Source organism: Heterodontus francisci, chromosome 4 (assembly GCF_036365525.1).
Source record: "Heterodontus francisci isolate sHetFra1 chromosome 4, sHetFra1.hap1, whole genome shotgun sequence".
In the NCBI taxonomy this organism is placed as follows: domain Eukaryota; kingdom Metazoa; phylum Chordata; class Chondrichthyes; order Heterodontiformes; family Heterodontidae; genus Heterodontus; species Heterodontus francisci.
In genome coordinates, this window is record NC_090374.1 from 187,380,956 (window position 1) to 187,407,145 (window position 26,190).

A 26,190-nucleotide genomic window follows, 5' to 3' on the forward strand; every position below is an offset into this window, starting at 1 on the left:
TGCAGGGAAGCGGGGATAGAGCATGGGAATAGAACTGATGGGATTACTCTACAGAGCATGGACTCGAGGGGCTGAATGGCTTCCTTGTGTTCCATAATGAATCTATGACTCTATGGCTCTGTGACAAAGAGGTTTGGAACTCTCTTCCTTAAATGGCAAATGATTCTAGAATATTTGTAAATTTTAAATCTGAGATTGATAGATTTTTGTTATCCAAATATATCAAGGGATATGTGGTAAAGATGATCCTATTGAATGGCGGAACAGACCCGAGGGGTTAAATGACCTCCTCCTGTTCCTATGTTCCGATACTGTCATTTTCAATGATGTTAGCCCCACCGCTAGCCATGGTCTCAGCATTGTCATTCCAATAATGGCCAGCACCATCTCCTCCATTGGGGTTAGGACATGTCGGCATGCTTGTCTCCCTCCATTTGCTTCTGTGGCCTTTGCTTATGCACTACCTTGTCCTGCATGAGACACAGAAGTGTGTCAGTGAGTGTGGTGCTATCTGTTTGGCTGTCACGGTTGAATAGCTGGTAGTGTGTGCAAGCTATGAGATGTGGATTTGAGGGTTGCGCACAAAGCAATCAGGCTAAGTGCATGAGAATGAGGTGAAGTTATGATTGTTAGGCATGAGTCATGATTGATAGAGATTGTTGGTAGCTGAGTGATGGGGATGTGGTGATTTGAGCAGTGACTGAGGCTAGTGTTGGCCGGATTGGGCATATGAAGGTGCATTCATTAACCTTGATCACTCATGTGAGGTCATCGAACTTCTTGTAGCTCTGCATCCAGGTCTTCAAGGCTTGACTTCTAGCATTGACCTCCATGACTATCTGCTCCCACTGCCTTTTGAACTTGGAGAGCTTGCTGGCTCCCTGCAGATATAGAAAATCTCTCTTACTTTCCACCTCCTCTACCAAGGCCTCCAGTGCAACATCACTCTGTCCCATTCTTCACTATTTCCCAGTTAGATTTACTTTGTGCATGACTACCAGCACCTGTTCCAGCCACATTGCACCTCCCCTTGAAGAGATGCAGTCTAGCTTTAAGCAATGCAGGCTGGCTTTAAACAATGCAGGCTAGCTTTAACTGGTGCCAGCAAGTTACAGTTTTGAGTCCTCTGCTGATCTATGCAGCCAATGAGCAGCACAGTTAGTGCTGGTTACATAGCAGTCATTCAAATGAGCAGGCAGCACAAAGTTGGCATGCTGCGGACATGACATTGAACAAGCACGGGTTAATTTTGAACACACTTAGGAGAGACTGAATCCTGTTGCACACATATCATTGACAAAATGGACTGCCCTCAATTCTGTGGTGCTAGTTCCTCACTCTGTGATTGGCAGACTGTCAACATTGAGTGGCTGGTCCAGCAGCTTCTAAACAAAGTCAGCATTATAGCATACCTTCAATGAAATGATCATGGAAACAGATATGTCTAAAGCATGATTTGTAGTGAGTAACATATTGCAGGGATGGAGTGAAGGCATGAGAGTAAATAGCTCTGCTGCTGGCACAGTGGTGGTCACTAGTGGTGGTCACAGGTCATAGAATTTGATTTGTATAGTGTTCTAGCCCTTTCTATGATCTGCTTCTGTTTCCCACGTGAAATTATGGCCGGGATTTTACGTTGGGCAGACGGGAGCTGGCCACCGACTGAAAAGTCGATGGCAAACCCGCTTCTCACGCGCCTGGGGATCTGTTCCATATTTTACAGGTCCCCAGGCTTTAAATGTTCCGAGGCGGGACTTCCACCCGCTTGAGAGACGAAGTCCCGCCTCATTGAGCTGCCGGCCAATCAGCGGGCTGGCAGCTCTTAGTCCCAGCAGCATCACCGGGAGCGGTGGCCACTGCTGGGACTGCAGCCCAGCCAACCGCAGAGAAAGACATGGAGCCGGGAGCTAAGATAAGTTTTGGTTGTCTCGCCGGGGTTAATCAGTCGGGCCCCGGCGAGGCAAGGGTTGTCGGATGGGGGAAGGGCGGTGTGTTGGGTGTTGTTGGGGGGAGCGGGGGCTGCCCTCCATCAGGCACCCTGTGTCCAATCATCATAGCCCCCTCCCACCCCGGGACGATCGCCAGCCACCTAGCATTTCCAGGTTGCTTCTCTGGGTCCACGGCCGCCTGCTTGACACGTGTAATATCCGCTTGGAGGCAGGCAAAGGCCCGTAAGTGGCCGTTAAGTGGCCACTTAAGGGCCTTGATTGGCCTGGGGCAGGAGGGCCTTTTCTCGCCCTGCAGCCCTACGTAAAGTGGCGGGGGATGCGGGATCAGCTGAGGAAGGCCTCCCGGAGCCTCTCATTCCATTTTATGCCGCGCCCCTACCATCGTCCTGCTCGCTGCGGTGACGTGAAATTCCAGCCTATGTCTCCCTTTAATTATCTGTAAAGACTGTTGCATAAGATTTTCCAATGGGCTCAGCATGTTTACATTAAATTTTTATAACTAATTTCATGCCAGTTATATGGCCTGCAGGAGCAAGCGCTATATCCCTCTATAGTATCATTGTCCCCAGCAGTGTTGCTGCACAGTGGGCTGAAATTTCAGTTTGCTGTGGCATGGAGTGCTTGGGTACAGGTTTGCACATGGAGCATTCCAGATCCCTGTTGTACAGAATGGAGGGCACACTGCTGCCCCGTAAGCAAGGGCAGTCAAGAGAGGAACATATTTTAAAAAGTCCAAAGGCAGCTCACATCAGGGTTCTGTTCTACATCTTGTTGCTGGTTTTGGCAACACTTCCTCTCAACTGATACCCTAGAACAAGGAGAAATGAAAGAGGAAAAATGTTAATAAGCAATAAATTCTTCCATAATTTAAACTTCTAAGGTGTTTTATTCAGTTAAACTCAGCAAGGGCTTTGTGATGGCTCTTGTTTCTGCAGACTTGTTAACACAAACTGGATTTCTTCCTTGAGAAAAGGAAAAAATATCTTAAATGACAGGATGATGTGCTCCCTTGCTTTCTGGAAGCAGTTTTATATTAAAAAAATAGTTTAACTGCTTCACAGAGCCAGATACTCCTCACTCCAGCCCCATTGAAGTGCTGCTGACCACAACAACTTGCATTTATATAGTGTATTTAATGTAGGAAAACATCCCAAGCCTTCACTAGAGTGTCATCAAATGAAATTTGATACCAAGACACATAAGGTAAATATTAGGCCAAGCAATGATATAGGCTTTAATGAACATGGTAAAGGAGGACAGAGAAGTAGAGAAGCTGAGAGGATTAAAGTTAAACATTCCAGAGCTTAGGGCTTAGGTAGCTGAAGGCACGCCCACCAATGGTGAAGCACAAAGATCAGGAAAGCATGAGAGGCCAGAATTGGAGTTGTGCAGAGATTTTGGGGGGTTGTCGGGTTGTCGGAAGTTACAGAGACAGGCAAAAGAGGGGAAGCCTGTTTCGGATTGATTAAGGAAAGCCTTCCAAACGGTAGTGTTGAGGTGCAATGGAAGGAGTTGGCTAGGCCAATCAGTGCAGCTGAATATTCCAAGAAGTTAGACTACCTTACCGCGTCAGACGAGATAAAAAGTCAGCTGAGCGTGCCGAAAATGTACTGTACTAATAATGTGTGCTGCTCACAACCACCTCCTCCTCACTGCTTTGAAGTGCTTTAAGTACAGACTATGAGGGGCCAGGAGGTAGTGCAGGGAAGTTTACAGTCCAACTTGTTGGTGAAATCCTCACATCTTTCACTGACTACATGCTGCCCAGAGAATGGGGTCGGGCTCCAGAGATACTCCAACCAAATTCAAAATGGCAGCTCTAACAGACTAATAGCAGTTGCACTTTGGTTACATTTTTGTTTTAAAATGAATATGTTCTTTTCCTCTAACTAACTGTTGAAAATTACACAATTAAATACCAGCAACATTATGATCAGTCATTCTTTCAGCAGGATATAATCATACAACAAACATGTGGGGTATTTTTAGTTATCATGACTAAGATAAAGAAGGGAGTGAGAACTGAACAGGATTGTCTCCATGAACTTCAGAGCATATATTAGACAAGTAGCTGACACCTGACAGTGATTGTATAGCAGTAACCTCAGCTTGGAGTTCAGAGGATAGTTGAAAATGCTGTTGTGATTTTATGAAATCATCTAAACCCCTCAATATTACAGTTTTATAATATTTACTCCCGGGAAACCATTTATTTCATAGATAAACGTTGATACAAAATTATTTTTTGCGAATTCCACCAGCAACAAAGCGGGTTGGAAGTCCTTTAAGTGTGGGATTTCCATTGTACTAGTAAAAACCTTGCTTGATTCTTTATTAATATGATGCATTCTCAACAGTCTCTCAACATCTGGACCTTGGTTATTAAACTAGTCAACTGGCAACACAATAGGAAAGAATGAAATGATGCCAACTTATCCCACACAACCAAGCATTAAGGTGTTTATTCGCAATTTTAGAATACTTCCCTGGTGTAAGATGGAAAGGGCCGATGGTTACCCATCTGTCCATTACATAAGGTGTCAATGCTTCAATGTATTGAATTACAAAAGGAGTAGTCTATCTATTGATAATCATTGAGTGCTAACTTGAACACCAAGCCTAAGTTGACCAGATGTGAAGTACTTGAGGTCAATTCATTGATGAACACTTCAAATATAAATGCACTTGTCTCCTTTAACATCAAAAGAAAAACTAGTTCTGCACAATATGACTTAATTTTACTTTACCATCATGATAAACAAGCAGCTGTAATAGAAACAACATTTTGTAGATTAAGTTTTCCAGTTGAGACCCTGAAGCGACGAGACTGGAATCACAACAAACCTCAAACTCTGGTTTACACAAAGGTCGATTTCATACCGTTCTTCCGAAGTCAGTCTTCAACATAACAATTTGTACATCACGTGCCTCTAACATAATAAAATCACCAAAGAAGTTCAAGCTGAACACCAAGCTGTGATGATAGACACATCAAAGATAGTGAGCAAAGGCACGATCAAAGAGGTAGATATCAAGGAGGCATTTGAAATAAGAGAAAGGGGTAGCAAGGTGAAAGAGCTGAGGGCAAATATTCCAGAATATGGAACTGAGACTCTGAAAGCTTTGCAGCCAAAGGAAGGCTGAAGAGATGACAAGGAGGACAGAATCAGAAGAGCAGAGGGTGGAAGGAAACTCAGATCAGTATCTAAGGTTGAACACCATCCAGCCCAGCCTTAGAGAGCAGTTGGGGAGAAAGATGAAGCCAGGGTCTATGGTGAAGAGTTTTTGGTGGAGCAAAACAGGATGACTTTGGCCTTACTCATGCTGAGTTGAGGGAAGTTCTTGTTTGTCCAGGATTTGACTTCGGGTAAGCAATTGTAGAGCACACTGATGGTTGAGGAGTCAAGGATGATCCTGGGAAAGACTGAGTTACGGTAGAAGATGGTGTAATGAATATCAGCACAGTGTGGTTGTGATGAGGAAGCAGGAAGGATATGTAATACAGTGTATCTGGAGCTTCGGAGGAACAAACAAAGAAAGCGCCAATGAACAGTAGCTGCAATATTATCAAAGTACAATGCAGAGAGATTGGATGCTAATGCTGAGATAAGAGTTTCCAATCAGTGTGTACGTTTGTAATTGTAAACTGTTGCATGAGGTAGGAACCTTATACAGCAGGGATATCATGGGGTTAATGTTAAGAAACTATGCTCCTGCTGCAGAACTTCACCTGCAGGGAGGGCTTATTAGGTGCACATACCCCTAGAATTTTCCATCATTGAAATCAAACTGAGCAATTTTGTAAAATGATCCTGCAGTGAATATTGCAGTACAAGAATACTCAAATCTTGAAGGTGTGATTCACTTTAAAAATAGTATAACTACTTACATTGTCTGAATAGCATTTTCAATTAAGAGCCTATGACTTGCACGAACCTGCTGAGGGCAGATCAAAGTGTGGCAGAGTGAGGCTTCTATCTGTAGGCCTTGGCAAAACTGATCCTATCTCGCAGACACAGAGTCATGAGGTGCAATTGGAACAGCCAACCTGCAGATGCAGTGGGGCAACAGAGATACTCGTTCTGCTGTGCTGTGAAGAAAGTGGGAGGCTAGTGGGAGTTCTTCGAAGATGTAACAAGCAAAGTGGAGAATGGGGATCCTGTAGATGTAGTATATCTAGACTTCCAGAAGGCAATTGATAAGGTGCCACACAAAAGGTTAGTCACATAGGGTTAGGGGCAATTTATTAGCTTGGATAGAGGATTGGCTAACCAACAGAAAACAGAGAGTCGGGATAAATGGGTCTTTTTCTGGTTGGCAAGATGTAACTAGTGGGGTGCAACAGGGTTTGGCCCTTGGGCCCCAACTATTTACAATCTATATTAATGACTTGGATGCAGGGATAGAAGGTACTATAGCCAAATTTGCAGATGACACTGAAATAGGTGGGATAGTAAGTTGCAATAAAGAAATAAGAAATTTACAAATGGAGATGGATAGGTTAGATGAATGGGCCAAAATTTGGCAGATGGAGTTTATCGAGGTTATCCATTTTGGTCGGAAGAATAGAAAGGCAAATTATTATCTAAGTGGAGAGAAACTTCAGAGTGCTTCGGTGCAGAGGGATCTGGGTGTCCTCATGCATGAATCGCAGAGAACTAGTATGCAGGTACAGCAGGTAATAAGGAAGGCAAATGGAATTTTGGCATTTATTGCTAAAGGACTAGAGTATAAAAGTAGGGAAGTGTTGCTGCAATTGTACAAGGCATTAGTGAGACTGCACCTGGAGTATTGCGTACAGTTTTAGTCCCCTTACTTGAGGAGGGATGTAGTCACATTGGAGGCAGTTCAGAGGAGGTTCACTCGATTGATTCCAGAGTTGAGGGGTTTGTCTTATGAAGAGAGGTTGAGCAGTTTAGGCCTTTACTCTCAAGAGTTTAGAAGAATGAGAGGAGATCTAATTGCAGTACATAAGATGATTAAGGGGATTGACAAAGTAGACGTAGAGAGGATGTTTCCTCTTGTGGGGCAATCTAGAATGAGAAATCATAGATTTAGGATAAAGGGTGGCAGATTTAAAACAGAGATGAGGAGAAATTACTTCACTCAAAGGGTCGTGAGTCTATGGAATTCACTACCCCAGAGTCCGGTGGATGACGGGACATTGAGTAAATTTAAGGAAGAGATAGACAGATTTTTAATTAGTAATGCGTTGAAGGGTTATGGAGAATGTGCAGGAAAGTGGAGTTGAGGCCAAGATGAGATCAGCCATGATTGTATTGAATGGCGGAGCAGACTTGAGGGGCTGAATTGCCTACTCCTGCTCCGAGTTCTTATGTTTTTATGTAGCCCTTTATCAAGCCAAATATTCAAGAAAATAATGTTGCATTATTTTATGCAAAGAATATTTGCCCAATGTCAAGAAGGTGATCAGTTACATGGCAGGCCATTCGGCCCAACCCATCCATGCTGGCATTTATGCCCCATTAAAACCTTTGAAGATATTCATCTTTAGGCATTTTGGAGGTCCACAAGGGTAGCCATGTATTCTCTCAGGAATGTTCCTAAAATGCTTGTGGAACATAAGTAGAGTGAGAATAAGTTGTTCCTGCCTTGTCCCATTACCCAAGTCAGCTGTATCATGGGTAATTTACATGGGCAGAAATTCACTGGATTAAGCCAAATTCCATCCTCAAGGGTCAGAACCTCAAAGCTAAATTCTTTAAATAAAACTGTAGTTATGAAAAAGAAACATAATTCACCATTAAAATGATCTGTTTTAATGTCTTTGGAAAATGCAGGTATTCTGAAGAGTACATGCTACGTTGATGTCCGCTGGTTCCCCTTTGACATCCAAAGATGTGACTTAAAATTTGGCTCCTGGACACATAATGGTTGGTTGTTGGACCTGCAGATGATGGAAGTCGATATTTCTACATATTTGCCAAATGGAGAATGGGACCTTGTTGGTAAGTTTAGTTACCTGTAAATATTTTTTGATGAATATAAGGAGTACAAAATCAACAACATAAACTGAGGAGGGAGAAAAGCAAAACATTATGACATTTTGTCCCAATCATGTAAATCCAAAGTGTATTTTAACTGACATTAACTAACTTAAGATGCTGTCATCTCCCAAGTCCATGTCCCTCTTTCCCATATCCATGTTTGAATCTCTTCGATCAGGTTTCTGCCTCTGCTACAGCACTGAAATGGCCCAAATCTACGTGATAAATTGCATCCTTTGTGAATCACAGAATCAGAGAATGGTTATAGCACCGAAAGAGGCCATTTGGCCTGTCACGTCTGTGCTGGCTCTCTGTAAGAGCTACTCAGCTAGTTCCAAACCCCTTCCCTTTCCCTGTAACCCTGCACATTTTTTCTCGTCTGATAATTATCCAGTTCTCCTTTGAAAACCATGATTGGATGTGCCTCCAGCACATTCTCAGGCAGTGCATGTTGAATCCTAACCCTCAATGCATAAAAAAGTTTCTCCTTATGTCACCTCTGTTTTTTTCCCAAGCATCTTAAATCGGTGTCCTCTAGTTCTTGACACTTCCACCAATGGGAACAGTTTTTCCCAATCTACTCTGTCCAGACCCCTCATGATTTTGATCACCTCTATTAAATCTCGTCTCAATCTTCTCTTCTCTAATGAGAACCGCTCCAGCTTCTCCAATCTCACCACATAACTGAAGTCTATCATTCCTGGAGCCATTCTCGTAAATCTTTTCTGCAACCTTCACAACCTTCTTAAAGTGTGGTGCCCAGAATAGGACACAGTGCTCCAGTTGAGGCCAAACCAGTGTTTTATAAAGGATCAACATAACTTTCTTGCTTTTATACTCTATGCCTCTATTTATAAAGCCCAGGATCCTGTATGCTTCATTAACAGATTCCTCAACCTTTCCTGCCACCTTCAATGATTTATGCACATATACCCCCAGGTTCCGCTGTTCCTGCACCCCACTTTTAGAATTGTATGCTTTATTTTATATTGTCCATTCCACCATCCAGCCTATGGCATCTTGAGGTCTATCACTATCCTCCTCACAGTTTGCAATAGAATCATTAGAAAGAGGCCATTCAGCCCATCGAATCCATGCCTGCTCTCGGCTGAGCAATCCAGTCAATCCCACTCTCCTGCTTGATCCCTGTAGCCCTGCAAGTTTATTTCCTTCAAATGCCCATCCAATTTCCTTTTGAAATCATTGATTGTTCCACCACCCTTGTGTGCAGTGGGTTCCAAGTCATTCCCACTCACTGCGTAAAAATGTTCTTCCTCGCATTCCCGCAAACCTCAATCTGTGTCCCCTAGACCTGGTACCATCAGTTAATGGGAACAGTTTTTCCTTATCTAACTTACCTAACTCTGTCATAATCTTGTACACCTCTATCAAATCTCCCCTCAATCGCCTTTATTGCAGGGATAACAAACACAGCTTTTCCAACCTAACCTTTCAACTAAAATCCCCCATTCCTGGAATCATTCTGGTAAATCTCTTCCGCACCCTCTCAAGGACCCTCACATCCTTCCTAAAGTGTGGTGACCAGAACTGGACACAAGACTCCAGTTGGGGCCTAACCACAGCTTTATAAGGGTTCAGCATTAATTCCCCGCTTTTGCAATCGATGAGCTGAACTCACTGAGCCCGTCGCAGGTCCCAGCAGCAGACCCGGAAATGGGCGCCATTTCCACCAGTTACATGGGGGGCTGGCCCACCATGATCATGCGGCAGGTATCCAATTATAATAATGGAGGCATGGGGCCCGGCCAATCACGTGGCGGAGGCAGGATGCAAGACGCCAAATACGGCATCAGGTGGCTCTGGCTGATCTTTTACATTAAATCTACTTTCCCATTCTATCCCCATATCCCTTGATTCACTTAAATATCCTCATTGACTAAGCAGCCACACCCCTCTGGAGTAAAGAATTTGAAAGATTATCAACATTCTAATGCATGAAAAAATTTCTCCTCATCTCAGTCCTAAATGGCCACACCCTTATCCTGAGACTATGACCCCGGGTTCTAGACTCTGCAGCCAGGAGAAAAACCTCTCAGCATCTACCCTGTCAAGTCCTCCAAGAATTTTATCCATTTCACTGAAATCACTTCTCAATTCTTCTAAATTCCAGAGAATATAGGCCTGTTCTATTCAATTCCTCCTCATGGGACAACCCTCTAATCCCAGGAATCATCCTAGTGAATCTTTGTTACGCCTACTCCAAGACAAATATATTCTTCCTTAGGTAAGGAGATCAAAACTATACACAGGACTATGGGTATGGTCTCACTGAAGCCCTATAGGATTGCAGTAAGACTTCCTTACTCATACTCCCATCTCCTTCCAATGAAGGCTAGTATGTCATTTGTCTTCCTAATTGCTTGCTGTAATTGCATGTTAATTTTCTGTGATTTATGTACAAGGACCCCAACATTCCTCTGCATACCAACATTTATTAATCCCTCATCTTTCTAAAAATATACTGCTTTTCAATTCTTCCTACCAAAGTGGATAATTTCACACTTCTCCACATAGTACTCCAGCTGCTACATTCTTGCCCAATCACTTAATCATTCTATGTCACTTTGCAGTCTCTTTGCATCCTCCTCACAGCTTACTTTCCCTCCCAGTTTGTATCAGCTGCAAATTTGAATACATTATACTCACTCTTCTCATCTAAGTCATTAATATAGATTTTAAGTAGCTAAAGCCCAAGCAATGATCCTTGCAGCACCCATTGGTTATACCCGGCCATCCCGAAAATTAACCAATTATTCCTACTCTCTATTTTCTGTCCATTAACCAATCTACAATCCATGCCAATATATTATCCCCAATCCCATAAACATTAATCTGGTGTAAGAATCTCTTGGGTGGCACCTTATCGAATGCCTTCTGAAAGTCCAAATATACTACATCCACTGGTTCCTCTTATCTCCCCTGCTGGTTACACCTTCAAAATACTCTAATAAATTTGTCAACATGATTTCCCTTTCATTAAATCATGTTGACTCTGCCAAAGCATATGTTGATTTTCCTAGTGTCTGTTACTGCATTCTTTAATAATAGATTCCTATAAATGACTTTACTGAGAAGAGCTCCCTGGTGGCTCAGTTAGTTAAATCAATGTAATAAAGCCACAGGTAGTGCAGAGTCAAAGGCTCGATTCCTGCTCTGTGCTGAGTTAAGTGACCTTAGAGAAGGAAGTTATGCTAAACTTTTATAAAACACTAGTTCAGCCTGAACTGGAGTATCATGTCCAATCTGAGGAATGCCAAGTCTATGGAGTGGGTGAAGAGGATATTTACAAAATAGTACCGAAGATGAGGACTTCACTTATGCGAGGAGATAGGAGAAGCTGGGATTAATTTTGTTAGAACAGAAAAAATGAAGGGGAGATTTAATAATGATGTTCAAGATTATGAAGGGTTTTGATAGAGTAGATAGGGAGAAACTGTCAATAACCAAAGTACATAGATGTAACACAGTATATATTATCTCAGGTAGTGGTGTAATGTATCTCAAGAACATTTGATTCTGGGTCATATTAAGCCACTTTGACTACGTGCTAATCATTGGTGAGGTCACATTTGGAGGTTCATGAGAAATTTTGGACATCCTAACCCCACGGAGCGCAGAAGATGGTCAAGTGGTGGATGGAGTGAGGGAGCTGGTTAAATTGGTGAAAATATAAAGCCCATTCCTAACCCGCTTACTTCTGGTTTAACTGCTGCAGGTTCTGGGTTGGCCAAGTAACCCACTCTAGAGAGGGAGCCAGTGATTATAACATGTCAGTGAGGCTCAATTTCTGATATTTAGGCAGCCATTTAATTTGACACTGTGTGGTCGGGTTTCCCAGGGCTCAGGAATCCAGGCAGCTAAAGGGAGGTGGGAGCTGCCAGATCCGGCAGGTAAGTGTTTTCTACAGCACTGCTTGTGGGTCAGGAGAAACAGAAGTGTATCTCCTGTCTCCCCTGGCCCCTCAAGCAGGTCTTCTGCCACAATCTCTCCCCACCGCCCATGATCGTTCCCTCCTAACAATCCTTCCTCCCTCCTTGATGCAGTGCTCCATGCCCCCACCGCATCCCGCAACCCGCAATCTTCTTGATTGTCAGGGTCTGTCCCTGCCAGTCTCCAACTGCTGCCTTCCCAATCTGATCAGTTGCTGAATGGGAAGACAGTAAAATTTCTAATGAGTTCCAGCTGTTAAATTAGCAAGGATCTCCACCTTCCCAATATTTCCAGGTTTCCCAACAGCTGACATGAGCCCCTCTCCCTCCCTGTCTCCCTGTAAATATCTGACCAAAAACACTGTAAGTGCTGGACCTCTGAAATAAAAAGGTAAATATATTAAACACATGACTGGTCCATTTCTGCACCGGACACATTAACCTGTCATTTTTCTTTTCAGAGACTGATGGTCCTGTTGTGCATTTTCAGAGGTTGTTGCTTTTATTATTACCACACTGGACAGTGACCAGAGAATGGTCACAAAGGTGATTCCTAAATTATGAAAAGATGTTCACAGAAGTGATTTCAATTCACTAGGAAATAGATTAAGGGAGGTTTCCATTCCTATCATTAAACACTTTGAAAGGAATGAATCAACTATGATCAGAGAATAAGACATGAATACAAAATTCCCAAGACTCAACTGAACTTGAAGCTGAAACACATCCTTTCCTTTTTGAATTGTGAATATATAGGATAGACTCCCAGGAGAAGTAGCTAATTCTATACCAATTAACTCCTTCGAAAAAAGACATGAATAAATATCTGGCAAAGACCAGAATACAGATGATGAAGATAAGTGCAAATTTAAATTATCATATTCTGGAAATTCATATTTGTCATGCTGCTAGAATGTAGAAATGTCACCTGAAGAATACAACCAAAGTGATTGAGTAATATTAACTGTACAATTAGACTGATATGGTGGATTATATTTGCTGAATTATCTTTGTGGATAAAGAAGAAAGTTCACAGAGTTCTATGCTCCTGAAAGTTTTAGCTTTATATTAAAGGGAGCACTTTTGGAAGAAAGCATCTATATTGTGTCTGTCCTGACCTCAGGATGTCCCAAAGTGCTTTGCAGCCAATGAAGTACTTTTGAAATGTCGTCACTGTTGTAATGTAGGAAATGTGGCAGCCAATTTGTGCACATCAAGTTCCCACAAACAGCAATAGAATAATGATCAGATCATCAGTTTTAGTCATGTTGGTTGAAAGATAAATATTCACCAGGACACCAAGCAGACTCCCCCCTGCTCTTATCCTTTTGGGTATGATTAGTCATCGCTCACAAAACCAATCCATGACAGTGCAGGTGGTCTGGTAGACGCACGTTTAAAGGTTCAAATAGTTTTACCTCACTTCATGATTTCTTATTTTCTAAACATGGAGGTGTGACAGGCACCTGCAGCTCACCCTGAAGTTGTAGATGGTCCAATTTCAGGAGAGGCTCGGGCCTCTGATCGGGTGTACATTACTTGTGCAGCGTCAAGGCTGGAGCTGAAAATAGACCCAGAGTAATTTCTATCCCAGTATTTTTATGGAGTGTTTCTAAAGTTTAAAAATAACATGTTCTGCAAACTGAGAAGGGGGAAAATTATTAGCCATATTTTGAAACGTTTCTTGACAAATTCGTGCAAGATATATTTAGGGAGACAGTAGGCAAAAGTTGACCAACCAAGTGTTTCTTTGGCTGAATCTAAATCTATGCTAAAAATAAATTGTCCTCATGAAAGAATTTTCTAATAGACTTCCACCATTCATTTTGGAGATGGGAGCAACATTGAAAAAAGTTTTATTGCCTAAAACCAGCTCAGAAATTTGTTTTTTTTTCCGGCCAATCTAATAGTAAATAGGACAAGATTGGTTCCGTCACATCACTGACATCATCACGTCAATCTTGGAGACATTTTTCTTTGCACAAATTGGAAGGGATGCTGCCTAACAAGTAGAGTTGTCACTGCAGCCAATTAAGGATTGTTTATTTGTCTTTCAGTTCTAATATTTGAAAGGAAATGTTGATTTTAATAGTGTTATCGTGAGTGAACCTAATTCTTTGCTACAAAACTATCCCTGCATATGACTTAAAAAAAAGGTCACAACCAGTGCCTTGTGTTAGAATTATGCTGAATTTATACAGTTATATATGTTATAGGTAACCGTTAAGTCTTACCTTTGTTCAGTAATATTCACACCACTCAACTGCCAGGCAATGATGAACTCCAACAAGAGAGAATCTAAACATCTCCCCCTTGACATTCAACAACATTACCATTGTTGAATCCCCGACTATCAACATCCTGGCGGTTACCATTGACCAGAAACTGAACTGGAGCTGTCACATAAGTATTGTGGCTACAAGAGCAGGTCAGAGGCTGGGAATTATGCAGCAAGTAACCCACCTCCTAACTGTCCAAAGCCTGTCCACCATGTACAAGCACAAATCAGGACTGTGCTGAAATACTCTCCACTTGCCCGAATGAGCAACAGCACTCAGGAAGCTCAACACCATCCAGGACAAAGCAGCCCACTTAATCGGCACCCCATCAACCACCTTAAACATTCATTCCCTCCACCACTGACGTGCAGTGGCAGCAGTGTGTACCATATACAAGATGCAGTACAGCAACTCACCATGCATCCTTCAACAGCACCTACCAAACCCGCGACCTCTTCCATCTAGGAGGACAAGGACAGCAGACACATGGGAACATCACCACTTGCAAGTTCCCCTCCAAGCCATACACCATCCTGACTGAGAAATATATCACCGTTCTTTCACTGTCGCTGGATCAAAATCTAACAGCACTGTGCGTGCACCTGCACCAAATGAACTGCAACGGTTCAAGAAGGCAGCGCACCACCACCTTCTCAATGGCAATTTGGGATAGGCAACAAATGTTGGCCTTGCCAGCAATGCCCATATCCCATGAAACAAATAAAATAAAGGTGCACTAACAACTTGACATAACTGACTTTGAACTCTAACAAACTGCTTATTTAACCACATATACAATATATTACAGAAATGCAGGTACTGGTATATGGCCCAACTTTCAGAATTACAGTAGCACAGTCATAGCTTTGGCCAGCTTGATATAACATAACAGGAAAGAGCAGCGGAGTGAAGAAAAACCAGGGAGCTGCTGGTGACACAACGCCCCGTGGCAAGTGGGTTCAGTCAGGGATGAGGCGGGAGGGTACGATATTAGAGCTCTGGCACCTTGAGGCCAGTGCCAGAAGGAGTGTGGGGCAGCAGGAGTGGAAGCCGTGGCAATCAGGAGCACTCTTTAATGTAGGGTTCTGGCTGCTTCTTCTGCCTTCACTTTCAGGTAAGTTACTTACATTCCCTGTTGCAAGTGATCCCTAGGCTGTTTTCCATGAGTGCAGCCTGCAATGGCACTGGCTACTTAAGAGTAAACCAATACAGGAGCACGGATCTCAAGCAGGCATGAGGCCCCTTTTTTGCATTTGAAAAGGATCTAACGCCTGTTTCAGTCGTGGGTAAAGGACGTCTTGTGTTTGTCTTTACAAAATATGGCAGGCGCCATACACTTCAGGTTGGACGTGATCACAGAATCACAGAATTCACAGAACTGTTACAGCACAGAAGGAGGCCATTTGGCCAGTCCTGTCTGCGCCCACTCTCCGAAAGAGCAGTTTACCTAGTGTCACTCCCCGGCCTTCTCCCCGTAGCCCTGCACATTCTTCCTTTTCAGTCAATTCCCTCTTGAATTCCTGAATTGAACCTGCCTCCACCACACTCTCAGGCAGTGCATTCCAGATCCTAACCACTCGCTGTGTGAAAAAGGTTTTTCCCCACGTTGCTGTTGCTTCTTTTGCCAATTAACTTAAATTTGCGACCTCTTGTTCTTGATCCCACCATCAATGGGAACAGCTTTCCCCTATCTATCTTGTCCAGCCACCTCTTGATTTTGAATACCTCAATCAAATCTCCTCTCAACTTTCTCTTCTCTGAGGAAAACAGTCAACCTCTCCAATCTATCCACATAACTGAAGTTGCTCATCCCTGGAACTATTCTCGCGAACCTTTTCTGCACTCTCTCCAATGCCTTCACATCTTTCCTAAAGAATGGTGCCCAGAACTGGACACAATACTCCAGCTGAGGCCAAATCAGTGTTCTATACAAGTTTAACATAACTTCCTTGCTTTTGTACTCAATATCCCTATTAATGAAGCTTAGGATGCTGTATGCTCTATTAACTGCGCTGTCAACCTGTTCTGCCACCTTCAATGATTTATGCATATATACACCCAGGTCCTTATGTTCCTGAACCACCTTTAGAATTGCACCCTTTATTTTATATTGTCTCTCTGTGTACTTCCTAACAAAATGAATCACTTCACACTTCTCTACATTAAATTTCATGTACCACCTGATTGCCTATTCCACCAACTTGTCTATGTCCTTTTGAAGTTCTACACTATCCTTCTCACAGTTCACAATTTTTCCAAGTTTTGTATCATCCACATATTTTGAAGTTGTGCTCTGTACACCAAGGTCTAGGTCATTAATATATATCAGAAACAACAAGGGTCTTAACACCGACCCTTGGGAACTCCACGTGAAACCTTCCTCCAGTTCAATAAACATCCAATAACCATTACTATAATAAAAGCAAAATACTGCGGATGCTGGAAATCTGAAATAAAAACAGAAAGTGCTGCAAAAACTCAGCAGGTCTGGCAGCATCTGTGGAGAGAGAAGCAGAGTTAATGTTTCAGGTCAGTGACCCTTCTTCAGAACTAGCAGATATAAGAAATGTAAAAGATTTTAAGCAAGTAAAGCGGGGGTGGGGCAAGAGATAACAAAAGAGAAGTTATTGATAGGACAAGGTCACAGAATAGCTGACCAGAAGGTCCTCCTTATCAATTTTAAATCCTTCAATTTAAATCCTTAAATTTCCTCCTCTTTCACCATGACCTGTGCATCATCTTCTTCCTCAGTAAAGACGGAGGCAAAGTATTCATTTAATACTTCAGCCATGCCCCCTGCCTCCGTGTGTAAATCTCGTTATGGTCCCCAATCAACCCCACTCCTCCTTTCACCAACATTTTACTATTTATATGCCTATAGAAGACTTTTGGATTCCTCTTTATATTAGCTGCCAGTCTTTTTTCATATTCTTTCTTTGCTTCTCTTATTTACTACTTCACCTCCCCTCTGAACCTTCCATATTCAGCCTTGTTCTCAGTTGTGTTATCCACCTGACATCTATCATAAGCACACTTTTTCTTCTTCATATTAATCTCCATCTCTTTCATCATCCAGGGAGCTCTGGATTTGTTTGGCCTACCTTTCCCGTTTGTGGGAATATACCTTTACAGTGTCCGAACTATCTCCTCTTTAAAGGCAGCTCATTGTTTAGTTACTGTTTTTCCTGCCAACCTTTGATTCCAATTTATCTGGGCCAGATCCATTGTTACCCGATTGAAGTTGGCTTTCCCCGGTTCATTATTCTTACTCTGGATTGTTCCTTGTCCTTTTCCATAACTAACCTAAACTTTATGATACTATGATCACTGTCCCCTAAATGTTCTCCTACTGACACTTGATCCACTTGGCCCACCTCATTCCCAAAAGCCAGATCTAGTAGTGCCTCCTTTCCCATTGGACTGGAAACATCCTACTGCAGGAAATTCTCCTAAAAACATCTTGTAACTCTTGCCCCTCTCTGCCCTTTACACTACTACTATCCCAATCTGTATTCAGATAATTGAAGTCCCCCATTATAACCACTCTGCATTTGTGAGGAGGTAGTAGGTCACATAGTGTATAAAAACAGGTACTAAACTCCTTTAACTCCATGACTTCTTTAACCTGAAGACATGACAAGTAATATGTAGAGCAATTGAGTAGAACTGTGGTCTGCTATAGTACAGAGAAATCACTCTGCCTTTTGGTTTTAAGGTGATTCAGACATCATTTCAGTTTGCCTTTGGAGCAGATCAATTTATTCAGCTAATACCCACAATACAGCTAAATGTCTGTGAGGGATGCTCATTAGTTTGTAGCCTTTGACAATCCTTCAGCTCTGACTTCAATGTGATATTTCAGAGGAAGCCTCACATGGTGGGTTTATGAGAATTAGTTGATATATCAGCTGTGTATTTGTGATGAGGCTGAAAAGTCACAATCCTGCACTTTAGTGGAGCAGGAAATACACCCCACTGGTGACCTGCATCCCTGCTCCTGCTGGAGTTTCCAGCATCAGGAAATTTAAACATTCCCAGGGGGAATGTTAGTGGCAGCACATCTTAGTCATCTTGTGATCATACTGGAGAGTTAATGCTTCGCTGACCAGTTGCTTTCAGATGAAGCCGGTAGGTTGCCCTGAGCAGCAATAGAAAGTTTCAATTACCCCCTTTTTATAATATGGCAGATTTCAGAAGTGATATGATTTCTGTTTTGAAGAGTTCCAAGGCTGGAGCCCAGCCTGCATTAATCTTGTAAGCCTCACTCATGCTGCACCAATTGAACACTGTTGACTTGCCAGCGTGCAGTACGTCCAGGGCACAGGAGGTGGGAATTCCAGCAGGACACTCAAGATGAGCCTAGCACACTTCCAACCCCAACCTCAGAGGAAATTCTCAAGGCCTTTTCATGAGGGCAGATATCCAATTTTAATTTAGGACGAGAATCATTCAGGTGGGCAAAGGGGGTGAGTTTTTTTGTAAATTGCCTTGATGCCTTGGCTATTTTAACCTCTGGGTCTCATTTTAACAAGATTGACTGGCTGCCTTCCCAATTGGGTCAGGAAATGGGCAGCCCACACATTTAAGCAACACAATTTCCTACGAACTGCGGAGATCTATTTAAAACAGGAATGCATCTCTTCAAGCAAATTTGCGTTCCCTGCTTTCATAGTTCATTGGAACAGTGCGGACATCATTTTGGGGTAGTCATGAGTCAAAGGATTACTCCCTGCCTTGCTTGAGGAGGTCAGGATAAGGAGAGAGGCACTATTTTCCAGTACCTGCAGGAGGATCCCACAGGCAACTATCCAGAAGGCCTGGACAGAGGTGAATGACAGAGTCAGTGTCAACAGTGTAGAAGGAGGTCAAATAGGCTCACAAGAGCAACGAGGGTGAGTACAGTTTTTCATCTCTCCGCCTCTCTCAACAACACTTGCCAACACTCCGCTTACTCCTTCTCCACCACTTCTGGCAATACTCTCCCCTCCATTACATCTTTTAGCAAACAATCATTAGAGCTTACTTCAACATTCTTCTTTCTCAGTACAGACTCACTCACCTGTTCTTTTGCTCTCTTTACACCACACACCAGCGGCATTGTCTTCTCACACTCCAACACTTGCACAACCAGCAACTTCTCCAAGGATTCCTTCCTCATTTGCATTCCACATACTTGGCTTCAAATTCATCACCACCCCATCCTCATTTCATCTTGCTTCTGTGCACCAAATGCGTACACTGCTCACATCTCCATTTACCCTTTCAACAGCCAGTAACTAATTTGTGCTCTCTCTTTTTACAGAATGAGACAGGACATAATGCCAGGGAGAGGAGGAAGACTGGGGGATGAGGGAGGGGTTGGGTCCTGGGGTTGGGGAGGGGGTGCGGTGAGGGCGCAAGAGGACCAGACATAATAGCCCTCACGCAAGCAAGAAGACTTGGATGGGAAAAATCCATGAGCATCTGACAAGAAAAGGCTGGCAGCATCTCTGATAAGTGGGATCCTGAAGACTGCCACCCATTAATTTCCAGCCTCTCAATGCCATCCTAACCCTTGTTCCTTTTCTCTTTCCTCTAGGTCCTTTCCAGAGGAGAATAATTTTCTTGAGTATGTACCGTCATATATTCCATCCTCACAAGCACCAGTACAGACAATGACACCACGTGGGTTAGACAGTGAGCTAGAAGGTTCTGCACATGGTGGAGCACAAAGCACAAGTGAACAGATAGTGGTGGCAGGGACAACCCAGGTACAACTTACTGCAGGGCAAGGTTGACTGAGCAGTACAGAAATGAGGACTTCAGGGACCCAGCCAAGAACAAAAAACAAATACCCCAGCTGTTCAAAAGCTTGCCGCAAGTTTCACACATAGCGTTATGGGCATGGAATAGGTCCCAGGTAAAAGACGGCATAATATTTAACCTCTGCACCATTTCAAGTTCTTCCACCATTGCCCCAGCTGGGATCAATTAATTCCACACAGATCAGCGATTGACCTACAGGCCATTCTTGTCTGTCAGGTCTACTACCACACTGTATGAGTCCAGTGAGCTATCGGGCTGATGTGCATGGTTTGTTTTTACAGAACAATGATGGAGCACTCCTAGTATTTTCTGTTGATGGAATATATAAATAGTAATAGGACGAGGAATTAAGGGTTAATGTTGCAGCATGATCAAGGTAGAGTTGGACAGTTTCATGGCCTGTCACAAATCCTTTTCACAAATAAAACATTGTTTTTGTTTGCATGTTTATTCCCTTGAGTTAGACATAGAGGGGAAAAAAGAGTATTTTATATAAACTGCATAAATATTAATCCAGGCATCAGAGCATGTGAGTGAATAAAGACATCTGTCAATTGAACATTATGTATTAACTCCAGTTAATTTTGAAACAGAGTCTGACAGCATCAGACCAGCTGTTTATCTGCATACTGTTAGTTTTTTGTAACCACATTTTAACATTAACTGGAAATCTTGGAGAAGCACCAATTTGAAAGGACCTTGACCATTATAACTTCTGAATATAACTTAAAACATATAACTTAAAACAACGATATTAAGGGATATAGGCCAAAGGCAGGTATATGGAGTTAGGCCGCGGATCAGCCATGATCTCATTGAATGGCGGGACAGGCTCGAGGGGCTGAATGGCTTACTCCTGTTCCTATATTCCTATGTTCCTAAAAAACCTACAAAGTAATATCCTTTGTGTTCATAGTCAGAAAACTGACATTTATTACACAAATTAAAGTAGAGCTAAATGGTACAATGTGCTGAGGCAATGTATTACGACCAGGTGAGAAAGGTGTCTAAGGGACTTTTACTGTCTTCACTTGTGTTGTGCCTAACACGCATTCTACTCTTAAAGAATCCATGGAATCCGATTGGTGAAAGGTATATCAATATTTTATTCACACAGTAAATCATCAAGTACAAGCTCTCACTACTTGTACAGTATACTACCCGTCAAGACACGAGGTGATCAGTCTCGGACTTGCGGCTGCTCTTCGGTTCTCTGAGCCCCTGGCTCAGGGTATCTTCTCGAGTTGGGCAGAGAAATGGCAGATGGAGTTCAATCAGGGCAAATGCGAGGTGATGCATTTTGGAAGAACCAATTCAAGAGTGAACTATACAGTAAATGGAAAAGTCCTGGGGAAAATTGATGTACAGAGAGATTTGGGTGTTCAGGTCCATTGTTCCCTGAAGGTGGCAACGCAGGTCAATAGAGTGGTCAAGAAGGCATACGGCATGCTTTCCTTCATCGGACCGGGTATTGAGTACAAGGGTTGGCAGGTCATGTTACAGTTGTATAAGACTTTGGTTCGGCCACATTTGGAATACTGCGTGCAGTTCTGGTCGCCACATTACCAAAAGGATGTAGATGCTTTGGAGAGGGTGCAGAGGAGGTTCACCAGGATGTTGCCTGGTATGGAGGGCGCTAGCTATGAAGAGAGGTTGAGCAGATTAGGATTATTTTCATTAGAAAGACGGAGGTTGAGGGGGGACCTGATTGAGGTGTACAAAATCATGAGAGGTATAGACAGGGTGGATAGCAAGAAGCTTTTTCCCAGAGTGGGGGATTCAATTACTAGGGGTCATGAGTTCAAAGTGAGAGGGGAAAAGTTTAGGGGGGATATGCGTGGAAAGTTCTTTACGCAGAGGGTGGTGGGTGCCTGGAACGCGTTGCCAGCGGAGGTGGTAGACGCGGGCACGATAGCGTCTTTTAAGATGTATCTAGACAGATACATGAATGGGCAGGAAGCAAAGAGATACAGACCCTTAGAAAATAGACGACATGTTTAGATAGAGGATCTGGATCGGCGCAGGCTTGGAGGGCCGAAGGGCCTGTTCCTGTGCTGTAATTTTCTTTGTTCTTTGTTCTTTGAGTGTTCTTCCCCGGGGTTCTCATACCTTCCTCAGTTTCAGTCAGGGATTAACTCTTGTTTCTAAGACCCGCCCCTCTTACTTACTCATAGGGGTCTGGTATAATGACATAATGATAATTCCTTATTTGGCTTAGTGAGAACCTGTTCAAAACTTCACAGTTTCTCATTGTCTATTATGAGTTTAATCATATCTGGTGTCCATGACGACTCCTAGTTTCTGGGATCCTCCTCAATACCTTTTCTATAATCATATCTGCAATTCTTTGGGTATCTGTGTGCTGTGCCCCTTTCTACTCATCCCGCTTCAACACACTGTTCATTGTTCTGTTACTGGCCCCTTTGTTTTAATTAATTTCTTATGTGTTTTTGCTATATGTGTTTTTACTGTATGTGTTTTTACTGGGTCTACCCCTGGTCTTATTGTAAAAGGGTTTAATTTTTAACACACTGTGTTTTGAGCTCCCCTTTGGTGAATCCTTGTTCATCACTTTCCAGTTATAAGGCAAAGAAATGAGCACAACCACATTTTCTCAGATTTAAAGAAGAAAAGTGAAATTTATTAAAACGTAAACTCTAATTCGGTTAACACCTACGGATACACACCACACCCCACGCTAGCATGCATACGCGATACACACATGCAAATGAAGACAGAAAAGCGTAGAAGAAAGATAAAGTGAAAAAGTTTGAGGCAATCTCTGAAGAGGGTTTTTTTTACTGTGCTTCAAGCTCACTGTATTCTTTGATTGTCGGTAGTCTGGCTTTTTATTGGGGCTCAGTATTCTTCTTAAACCTTGTTCACTGTAAGAGACTTTTCTCTCTTGGGCTTCATGTGTCTTCAATGGGTCTTCAGTTCCGTGAGAAAGAAATGGGAGCAGACAGACAGGAGAGAGATGTTCTCAGTCTAGGAGCAAACAGCTTTCTGAGTTCAAATTCTCCGTGGCAAGTTCAAATTCAAAAAACTCTAACAGTCAGTCATGCTACTAAACTGATCTGATCACGTCTGTTTGTGTATTCAGCCAATTTAGCAATTAATCTGGAATGCTAGCCTCTCCATCTTCAACGTCTGGTAATCAAAAGTCCATTGTGGATTAAATTGGAGTAGGGAATGGCCCCTTTGTCTGTTCCAAGTACTGTCTGTTACTATGCAAAAAAACGTCTTTCCGGCGAGGGGCCTGGCAATTCCTTGCGATAGGCCCTCTTTTCTATCCAGCAGCAATTTTAAGTTTTAATGTTCATGTGGCGAAATAATGTGTGCCTCAGTCTTGGCAGCTTGGGGCCTGCATGACAAAATGTCATCAAAAATTAACCTTTCTTTCCAGAAGGCAGACCAGAGATGAAGACATGTCCTATTATCATTAAGTAGCAGAAATCAATTTGGTTTTTTTTTAAGCTGTGTGCAGCAGTTTGTTTAAAGATGAAGAGCAAAAGAAAGATTTGCATTTATATCGTGCCTTTCATGACTACCGAATGTTTCAAAGCATTCTACAGCCAATGAAGTACTTTGAAATGTAGTCACTGTTGTAATGTAGGAAACGTGGCAGTCAATTTGCACACAGCAAACTCCCACAAACACCAATGTGATAATGACCAGGTATCTGTTTTTGTGATGTTGATTGAGGATAAATATTGGCCAGTACACCAGGGATAACCTACCTGCTCTTCTTCAAAATAATACCATGGGATCTTTTACATCCACCTGAGAGGGCGGACGGGGCTTCAGTTTAATATCTCATCCAAAATAAATCACCTCCAGCACTCCCGTACTGGAGTGTCAGGCATAGTTTCTGTACTTAGGGCCTGAAGTGGAACTGGAACACACAATCTTCAGAGTTAGGGACAAGAATACGACTCATTGAGCCACAGGTAACTAGACTTTTTTAACCCCTCATAAATGTATGAAGAAAGATATCTCATATGTTATTGGCATCTTAATTACAACAACAACAACTTATATTTATATACCACTTTAACATAGTAAAACATTCCGCAGTAAGGAGGGATGGTATCTTTGAACGTTCCTTAAATAAGGCCATATGAGTAGAACTTAAAAGCAAAAAGGGGATACTCACTTGGCTGGGAGTGTACTACAGACCTCCAAACAGTCAGAGAGAGATAGAGGAGCAGGTATGTAGGCAAATCTCAGAGAGGTGTAAAAATAATAGGGTAATAATAGTAGGGGATTTCAACTTCCCCAATACCAACTAGGATAGTATTTGTGCAAAAGGCTTAAAGGGGGCGGAATTCTTAAAGTGCATACAGGAGAGCTTTTTAAGCCAGCATGAAGAAAGTCCTACAAGAGAAGGGGCAGTACTGGACCTAATCCTAGGGAGTGAAGCCAGACAAGTGGTAGAAGTGTCAGTGGGGGAACATTTCAGGGATCGTGACCATAACTCTGTAAGATTTAAGGTAGTTATGGAAAAGGACAAAGATGGACGGGAAATAAAGGTACTGAATTGGGGGAAGGCTGACTTTAAGATGATAAATCAGGATCTGGCCAAAGTGGACTGGGAGCAGCTACTTATAGGAAAGTCTACATCAGATCAGTGGGAGTCATTGAAAGAGGAAATAGTGAGAGTTCAGAGCCAACATGTACCCGTTAAGGTGAAGGGTAGGATCAACAAGTCCAGGGAACTCTGGATGTCAAGGGATACAGAGATTGGATCAGGAAAAAAAAGGAGGCTTATGGCAGATTCAAAGTGCTGAAAACAGTGGAGGCACTAGAGGAGTATAGAAAGTTTAGGGGGATACTTAAAAAAGTAATTAGGAGAGCGAAGAGGGGACATGAAAAAAACACTGGCGGGCAAGATAAAGGAAAATCATAAGGCGTTTTATAAGTATATTAAGGGCAAGAGGATAACTAGGGAAAGATTAGGGCCCATTAGGGACCAGAGTGGCAGTCTGTGCGTGGAGCCGGAGGACATAGGTGAGGTTTTAAATGATTACTTTTCATCTGTGTTCACAATGGAAAAGGACGATCTAGGTGTAGAGATCAGGGAGGGGGACTGTGATATACTTGAACAAATTAGCACTGAAAGGGAGGAAATATTAGCTGTTTTAGCGGGCTTAAAAGTGGATAAATCCCCAGGCCCAGATGAGATGTATCCCAGGCTGTTATGTGAGGCAAGGTAGGAGATTGCAGGGGCTCTGACACAAATTTTCAAATCCTGTCAGGGGGAGATCATGTCTAACTAACTTGGTTGAACTTTTCGAGGTGGTGACGAGATGTATAGATGAGGGTAAAGCAATTGATGTAGTCTACATGGATTTCAGTAAGGCTTTTGATAAGGTCCCGCATGGGAGATTGGTTAAGAAGGTAAGAGCCCATGGGATCCAGGGCAATTTTGCAATTTGGATCCAAAATTGGCTTAGTGGCAGGAGGCAGAGGGTAATTGTCGAGGGTTGTTTTTGCGAGTGGAAGCCTGTGACCAGTGCTGTACTGCAGGGATTGGTGCTGAGACCCTGTTATATAGTGTACATTAACGATTTGTACATGAATATAGGAGGTATGATCAGTAACTTCGCAGATGACACAGAAATTGGTGGTGTTGTAAATAGTGAGGAGGAAAGCCTTAGATTACAGGACGATTATAGTTGGGCTGGTAAGATGGGTGGAGCAGTGGCAAATGGAATTTAATCCTGAGAAGTGTGAGGTGATGCGTTTTGGGAGGACTAACAAGGCAAGGGAATATACAATGGATGGTAGGACCCTATGAAGGTACAGAGGGTCAAAGGGACCTTGGTGTACTTGTCTATAGAACACTGAAGGCAGCAACACAGGTAGATAAGGCGGTCAGGAAGGCATATGGGATACTTGTCTTTATTAGCCGAGGCATAGAATATAAGAGCAGGGAGGTTATGATGGAGCTGTATAAAATGCTAGCTGGAGAACTGTGTACTGTTCTGAGCACCACACCATAGGAAGGATGTGATTGCACTGGAGAGGGTGTAGAGAAGATTCACCAGGATGTTGCCTGGGCTGGAGCATTTCAGCTATGAAGAGAGACTGGATAGGCGAGGGTTGTTTTCCTGAGAGCAGAGAAGGCTGAGGGGAGATGTGATTGAGGTATACAAAATTATGAGGGGCATTGATAGGTTAGATAGGAAGAAACTTT

At 42.8% G+C, this 26,190-nt stretch overlaps 1 protein-coding gene across 1 annotated transcript in view; it reads left to right on the top strand.

Annotated features, from left to right (window-relative positions):
* Positions 1-7,863: 7,863 nt before the first annotated feature.
* LOC137368764 (neuronal acetylcholine receptor subunit alpha-7-like) overlaps positions 7,864-26,190 on the top strand; it is a 135,094-nt gene continuing 116,767 nt past the window's right edge. Inside the window, exon 1 of the mRNA XM_068028962.1 lies at positions 7,864-7,918. Coding sequence (XP_067885063.1) covers positions 7,864-7,918 — 55 coding nt within the window. The remainder of the gene's footprint in view (positions 7,919-26,190) is intronic.